The sequence below is a fragment of the Belonocnema kinseyi genome, chromosome 10 (genome assembly GCF_010883055.1).
Source record: "Belonocnema kinseyi isolate 2016_QV_RU_SX_M_011 chromosome 10, B_treatae_v1, whole genome shotgun sequence".
NCBI lineage: Eukaryota > Metazoa > Arthropoda > Insecta > Hymenoptera > Cynipidae > Belonocnema > Belonocnema kinseyi.
In genome coordinates this window covers 59,617,120-59,625,807 of record NC_046666.1, presented here as the reverse complement: position 1 = coordinate 59,625,807, position 8,688 = coordinate 59,617,120, and the positions used below count along the sequence as shown (strand labels likewise).

The following is an 8,688-nucleotide window of genomic DNA, read 5'->3' as shown; positions in this document are numbered from 1 at the left end:
TCTAAACTGTATGCCAATCAAATGTATCTGTCAAAATTACAAGCGTTACTTTGCGCGCGATTTAACAAAATTTTATATTGCATATGGGTGTACATTGTATAAATTTCTGAATTTTTTAATTGCAATAAAATTATGGATAGATCTATACATACTAGAGATCTAACAATACTGAGCTTGAAGGAGTTAACATAAATTTGAACATTTTTAGTAATTACATTGTAAAATTTAATTTTTGTATAGGAGCGACAAAAACTATGGGTACAAGTATTTTCTTCCTAAAACTTTGTTTAGATTGACATTATTAAAGTGTTATGAATATTTATGAATTCGTCAATATTTTTGCTTCCTCTTAGAGAAAGTTTGTTTTGATGACAATATCAAAATGAATGTAATTTATTTAATTGAACTTTCCTTAATTTTAAAATATCTAAAATAAAATGTTCTAAGTAATTGTTCAGATGAGTGGGCGTGTGTGTGCCACTTTCTGTAAATACAATAACTTGAAGAGGGTTGCAGGTAATTTAATAAAATTTGAAAGCCTCATTTTTATTATTAATATTAACAAATGGACAGAAGGATTCCTGAAAATATATTTACATGTCTTGAGCACTCCACAATATTTAAAAATGGGGTTTTATCCTTAAACTTATTTTATTTACAAAATTTAAAATTGGTACAACAACGTGAAAGACTCCTCGATTGGAGACGAATCGATTCACCTATAATATTAATACATTCTAAGCAAATGAAAATATTTGGTTTACTCACTATTGAGAATAATCAAAGTATCATTAATCTTCCGGATGAATAAACGCCGGAATCTCGGCATAAAGCAATTTTTTCATCCAAAGAAATACAGAGAAACTCTTCTATAGCGCCGATGTTGGGGCTGACATTGGGTAGGAACTAATTCATTATAGGCCACTTTGCTTTCGTTTTTTCACATCTGAGTGCTATCCTAAGTGTTAACCGCAGATCCCGCGCACCCCGCGTAGCTCCTATTCCACCTACCTGCGATGCGGCATCAATTCTCAGGAGGCTATAAAAGGAAGGGCTATTAAAGGGTTTCACTGTACATGCCTATGCCACCTCCGCCTGAAGAAGCTGGACCAAAACAGTTTGATTCTATTGTTGTCGGAGGTGAGACTGCTAGATGTTCACTCGCAATGTACATTCAACTACCAATTATTTACAACCCTATGAATTTCGGGTTTCACGCCTCCCCCCTAAGCCGTCTTTGACAGCCTCTAAGCTCAAATAGTCAGAGATGTATCTATAGTTGTGTGTTAGGCGACACTCTAAGCGCCACTGCACCAAATTATTCCAAGGTGAAAGATTACATAACACGGTCCTGAGTGTGGTGATGAAAAAACGCTCGTGTTATTAATGTAAATAAGACGTTTGTTCCACAGCACTGCTCCGACCCATGTTGCTGATCAATCTCTCTATCAATCACCCCAATTTAAGATCCTCACAAAGACCTTATATAAGGTTCTCCACTTGGATCCATTTGTGTCCATAGTCTTTTGCTAAAGGCGTCATTCACTCTACTGACACTCTTTTTATTAACTATTTGCCTCTATACTTTTCTGTCCTGGCATACTTCTCTATCTTCTTTTACGTCCATGCATTTTTTCATTTAGGCTCTCGGGTATTTGGTGGATTCTTATATCTCTTCTAACTAGGGTCTCATTTACACATTCAAACCATTCTTTCCGCAGTCTGCCACTGGGCACACTGCCATTAACTTTACCTTAATACGCTTGTTTCGTTAGTCTCAACATGCGCGAACCACCTTAACCGATTTCTTTCCCATGTGTCTATTAGCTCTCTTCTGTGCCACATTCTTTTAGAATTGTCCCGTTACTCACTTTGTTCATCTGAGTTTCCACGCATATTATGCGCACGATAAGTCCATGTCTCGCTACCGTATAGTACAGTCAGTACAAATGTAGAATTATGTTTTGCTATTTTAGATTTATTTGATATATTTTTACTTCTGATGAGGGGCCATGCTCTACCAATAACCTTCGTTTATGTGAACTACCTAATTCCTCATTTAACTTCGCGTTCCTAGTAAATAAGCTACCAACGTATGCGAACTTATCAACTTATCCGCACATGACTTTCTTGGCTTAAACCAAACTTCCCAAATCTTTTTTTCTGTTATTTTCATTACCCAACGAATAAGTATGCTTAAGTATATTTTACTAACGGTACTTAATAAGCTGATACCTCTGTCATTATTTCAGTCGCTTTTATCTCCCTTTTTTGTATATATTAGTACGATAATCGCCTTTTTCCGATCGTCTGGAATGTCTCTCAGCTCAAAAAATAAATTTATCAATTCGCACAGTCTATATGGTATGTACTGGCCACCGTGTTTAAGCATTTCAGCGTTAATACTGTCTACCTTGACAGCCTTACCGTTTTTCATGTTATTAATTATATCCCTAACCTCAGTGATACAGACTTTCTCAATTGAGTTTTCTAACGAATCGTGTTCTACATCTCAGTTGTGGCGCTCTATATCTTCATCACCGCATTATCCTCTAAAATAGTCCCTGAAAGCGTCTAGTATTTCGCGTGCATAATATAGCATTTCCTCATTACTATTCCTCATGGTGACAAATTCTGTACATTTATTTTACTTCATTTTTTTATAAAGCAGTTTCTCGCTTCCTTCAAAGTCGTTTTGTATTTTTTCCTCTTATTCTGCTCTAATTTTATCTTTACTTTCCTTAATTAATCGTTTAAATATTTTATTTTTATGTCTGTAATCATTTATACATATATTTCTTTCTTCATTGATAAGACCTGTGATGTTTAAATTTTTCCTGAACGCTTCTTTCTTTGCATTTGTGGCAGTCTGAATTTCATCATTTCACCACGCATCACCAGACATTTTTCCTACAACTACGGTACCACACACTTCGATCGCACACCTTACAATGATAGCCCGGAACATTCTCCATGCTCCCTCTATATCTTTGTTTTGTATAAAAAAAGCAAATATATAGAGGGCGCATAAAGAATATTCCGGGATATAATTTGATATATTACTTAAGTTATGATAACAAATCAATTTGTTTAATAATTGATTTAGGATCAAAATAATTGTTTTTTTTTTTCAGAAAAAATGTTGTTATGGTTCCTACTAATTTTTCCCCACAAAAATTTCTGGTTATTTTTCCGTTCTTCCTGAATTTAATTTTATATCTTCTGATATTTTATAATATTAAAACAAAATTAAAATTTTTTAGTTTATTGTGTTAGATAAAATTGAATACAATTGGATTAAAATTATTTTGAATCCAAAATATATATTTTAAATAACTATTTGTTTTTTCAAGATCATACCAAAATAATTATCCGCAGAATCTCAAACAATACGAAAAAGACTTGTGCACATTTAATATAAGTCAAATCAAAACTAGAAAAAAATTGAATCTCAAACGAAATATTTCAAATTTCAAACACAAAATATGAATCCACACGCTCCTTCTCTTGCACATACCTCTAAAGATGGTGCTTTTTTGGTGTTAATGTATAAAACTAAAATTGCAGAGCAGACAATTCTCTATGAACTCTGCTCAATAGTTTTTTATTATTCAAACAATTAAACATGATATAAACATTATTCTAAAAATATATCAGTTACTTTTTCGCTGAATAATTGATTAAAGACTCTGTATATATGTATAATGTATTAAGTAATTTTTCAGTGATACATAAGTTTATAGGAGGAGTAGTTATAGTAGCAGTAATAGAAGTAATAGTATTATTCTCTTGCAAATACCTTGAAATGGTGTGCTTTTTCAGTGATGGCACCAATCTTCTTTGATCATATCAGCAGCTTTTTCTGCGATCGCCATTATCGTTGCGTGTGGATTCCCCCTTATATTATGAGGCATGATAGCTGCGTCAACTACTCTAAGGCCTGGAACTCCATAAACCTTTAATCTAGGATCAACTACAGCGCCAGGATCTTCTTTAGGTCCCATTTTGCAAGTACCTACATAATGGAATCCAGCTAAAGTATTATTTCTCATCAGACAGATCCAATAATCATCAGTATTAAAAGTTAAATGGTCGCTGTACGTTATAATCATCTTTATAGTAACCAGGATAGATAAAAGGATTTCCCCATATTGGATCCGTTTTGTTCAGTTTAAGGTAGCCTTTACTTTTCGAACCAAGTACAAACAAATAAACTAAAAGTGTATCATAATATGAATGAACTTTGAAAATGTCTATATCTGCAGTGCTCTTTGAGATAAAATAAATTTGATCATCGGGTGCTCCATCAATCTCTGCATATTTGGTTTGTGTAAATAAGCTTAGTGTAGCAGCTCCTGTTGATGACAGAGGACCCGTGTGAGTTTTTAAATATAGTTCTGAATCTTCCTGCTTGCTTTTAAAAGATTTTTCTGTAGCAGTTTTTTCGTTCAACTGAAGGGATACTCCATTGAATGTCACATGATCCTGCACATTTTTACCTACTGGCGAAGCTGCAACCACTTTTATACCTAGCTTCTTAAGATCATCAGCTGGGCCTATTCCAAACAGCATTAACAGTTTTGGAGAGCTAACAGTTCCAGTTGAAGAGATTACTTCCTTCTTGGCATATGCTACTTTCGCTGATTTCAAACTGTAAGCAGTAGAGGTGTATTCTACACCAATTGTCCTCTTTTTTATAGGATCGAATATTATTTTGTTACATATGCCTCCGTTTTGATAAACAAATTTGACCTTGCATTCCTAATCGGTTGGATAAAGGCACTGTTGGTGCTTTTCGGTTGACCATCTTTTGTAATAGTTTGCATAATCATCGTTCCCAGTTGGTCCTTTCCAGTGACATCCACGATCTTGTAACCCAATTGCTTTCCGGCTTCTAGAATAATTTTTGCATTTAGGTCTTGGTATCGAAATCTTTCTACTCGTTGATATCCTCCTATTCCATGATATTCGGGATTATGCTCTACAATCTGTGACAATTTAAATGATTTTATTATAATATATGCACAACGTTTGTAAGTTTTGTGGTAGGTGCACGTATTCTTATTTTTAAATGTATTATTTAAGGTTATAAAAGACTCAAAGGCCTCTAGCTTCAATGCAACCTTTTGTGAAATTTGAAACCATTTTCTAGTGCAATAATTTTCAGCTGGTCCGGAAATCCAGCTTTAATGACAATGTTACTCTTTTATACATTTCAGTCGCGGTACTGGGAACATTTAGCGCAGGTCTGCCCTTAATAGTGAAAACACATGAGGGGATCCAATTCCTCCGACTAGTTAGTATGCTCAAATCTGTGTAGAAGACACGTGTGTGTGCTTGTGTGTGCACATGTCAAATGTTTACATCCTAACAATTTTTTGTGACGATTTGAATCAACATTATTAAAATTATTAAAACGAATTGAACGAAGTAAACGTTGAAAGACATCACAAATATAACTTCTTCCCCCGTAAGTATCAAATGTATTTAATTATGAATTAAAATTAGGACTATAGTGAATTGTGCATTTGATGAAATCATAAAACGTAGAAATGAGTAGTGGGGGAATAAGGGTTAAAGCATTGTTCTCACTATCGGGGGCAAAGCGTACTCAACGGCGGGAGTTCGCAGTACTGAATTTCACAGTATCGCGACTCGAGTGTAATTGCAAACTTTTACTTCAACGTTTCCAACTGAAAATATTTCTGAAAGAAGAATTAGCAACATAATATTTGCTAATATGCAAATTGATTCTAGTTTAGATATACCGAATTAAGCCCTGCAATTTTCTTAATTAAACATCTGTTTCTGTATTAGGATTTCTAAGGATATTTCTCCTGAGTTAAAAAGTATGTATAACTTCATCAAAGTTGTTCGAAATGTCATCATCTAACCTCCTTATCTCCGTTGTCCTCAGATTTAATGAAATATAGTAGTAAGTCTTTATAGCTCCAACCAGAATTACCCAATGTAGCCCAATTATTAAAATCTTCAGCATTACCTCTGCAGTATGCCATTCCGTTCATTGCACCTGTGTCACCCATCATCTGTAAATTTTTCAGAAGTTTTCAATTTTAAATTTCTTAAATTTCTTAACTATTTTAATTTAATTTGAGTTTATCATAAGCACAGCTAATTTTTTGGCGTAATTATAGATTAATAAATAAATCTCATAAAAAGGAGTTTAAATATTTACTAGCGTCGTCTATAGTTAGTCTTTATAACGCCAAAACTCAAGGTAAAATTTTTTGTTAAATATCTATAAATATTCGAAAAATCAATGCTTTTGAAATTGAGATTAAAAAAAAATAATGATATAAAAAATTTTTGATGCCCAGCAATATTGAATACAGCTAATGTGTAATGAATCTTTAAAGAAGTTATTTCTTAATGTTCCACGAAAATAAACATTCAGAAAATGTTGTGAGAATTAAAGACAATTTTTCAGCTATATTTTTATGATATTTCATTTTTTATTTTGACTTTCTTTAGCTAGTCATCTGATGTTCCCCACTTGGGTCCATAGTATGCAAGGTCTTTTGTTCGATTCATGGCACTAATCCATATGTGACTTGCGATAACTGGTTCACATCAGTAAATTTAGAGCAAGCAATGCTGAACGAACACTCACTCATGATCTTAGGAACTATGCGGAAAAATAAAAGCGCAATTCTGGAATCTTTCAAGAAAGGTGGAGAAATTGGATCTTCGCGTTTTGGATATGAGCCGGTCATGACCATGGTTTCCTACATCCCGAAGAACAAGATAGTTCTTTTATTATCTTGGTAAGGGAATCTAAGCGATGGCCTATGAGGATCTTCTTCAAAATGATGGATCGAGCTGCAATTAATGAAGTGATCTTATAGGTGTGCAACGTGAATAAACAAAAATTAAGCCGTCGGACTTTCCTGAAAAACTCATCGCTGGTAATAATCACTCCACTTCTCCAAGAACGCCTTACAAGGTTACACTGCGGAAATCGCTCAAGAAATCCATAGCTGCTATTTTACACTCAAAAAAGATGTGCCCTGTGCTCGTGAGAAAGCGACCGAAAAACTCGGGTATACTGCGCTTCTTGCCAGTGTGCGATGGGTAATGATCACCGTTCGGGTCGCTGCACTGACTGTGCGTCTGCACGCAAATAAAATTTTACAACTAAAAAAAAAACAATATAGAATGTTTTTTTGTCTTTTCGAACGCTTGCTACAATTCTTTTGTATGTTTAGAACACATAAAATAAAAATAACGTCTTTGTACTTTTAAATTTTCTCATTTTTCATCTATCCGAATAATTCAAGTTTTTGAAAGGAATGAAAGTAGCGTATTTTTTTCTGATTCTCCAACATTTCATCTTTAAGCCCCTAGGAGAAATTAAAAAAACGAAGCAAAAAAAAAATTAAGAATTAAACTCTATTTTCGCAATTTTACGCTTTTTTCTTCAGACTCTTTCTGCAAAAAATTGTTTCTAAAGTATTAAAAAGTTTTTTTTAAAGTACTTTTGTTCCTCAGATATTCTGAACATCGTCAAGAGACGATTATGACAACCATTGTTGAGAAAAATGATTTTGTGGGACGTAGGGCACATCTTAAACTTGATGGGGGCCAATGGAACCCAGTGTGGACTCGATGAGTGCTTAAATATGTGTGAACTTCTAGGGTTAAATCTTTGCTGCCATACTTTTCTGTCCTGGCATACTTCTCTAGCTTGTTTTACATTCGTGTATTTTTTCATGCAGGCTTTCGTGTTTCTGCGGCTTTTTATGTCTCTTCTAACTAAGGTTTAATTCACTCATTTTAACCATTCTTTTCACAGTCTGTCTCTGTACACGCTGCCATTTACTTTACCTTGATACACTTGTTTCGTTAGTCGTTAATCTCGCATTTTTTCAGCATGCCCGAACAATTCTAATCGATTTATTTCCCATATGTCAACTAGTGTTTCGCGTGCACCACTTCCTTCGAGAACTATCTCGTTACTCACTTTATTCATCAAAGTTTTTCCGTTCAGTAGGCGCAGAAATCTCATATCAATCGAGTTAATTTTACTCTTATCTTTTTCTTGGTAGGTCCATGTTCCGCTACCGCAGAGTACAGTCAGTACAAATATAGAATGATGCATTGTCATTTTGACTTTATTTGTTATATGCTTACTTCTAATAATGGGCCCTGCTCTACCAATAACCTACTTACCTTTGTTTATGCTCCTATATAACCCCTCATTTATCTTTCCGGCCATAGAAAGTAAGGTACTAAGGTATACTAACTTATTAACTTGCGTAATTCTCTCATCATTTAATACAATGTTGCATATTGTTTTCTCACTCTTCATTACGAACACCACAGTTATTGTTTTATTTACGTTATTGTTAAGGCCATGATCTTCATGTTTGTATTCAGTTTGTTCAAAATTCTTTCCAAGACTTCGGTTGACTCTGCCATAATAAACCTATCATCCGCGAACGCTAACGTCTCGTAACCTTACTGTTTCGATATCCACACCTTCTTCATCGGAAAGGGCCATTCTTAAACACTTCTTCATGCATATAATGAATGGCCACGAGGAACAAACGCATCCTTGCCTAACACCTTGCATAATATCGAAACAGCGACATATTAACGCTTTCACCCTTACACTCGCTTTGCTACCCGTATATATTGCTTTATAGCTTGTAGGAGCCATCCATTGAT

General features: G+C 34.4%; 1 protein-coding gene across 1 annotated transcript; it reads right to left on the bottom strand.

Moving 5' to 3' along the window:
* Nucleotides 1-3,818: 3,818 nt before the first annotated feature.
* Nucleotides 3,819-8,125, bottom strand: LOC117181144 (oxygen-dependent choline dehydrogenase-like). Its single transcript, XM_033373711.1, has 5 exons — nt 7,982-8,125; nt 5,895-6,047; nt 4,753-4,988; nt 4,125-4,651; nt 3,819-4,015 (listed from the first exon to the last, which is right to left on the bottom strand). The coding sequence occupies exons 1-5, from the start codon at nt 8,123-8,125 to the stop codon at nt 3,819-3,821; spliced, it is 1,257 nt and encodes a 418-aa protein (XP_033229602.1).
* Nucleotides 8,126-8,688: the final 563 nt, after the last annotated feature.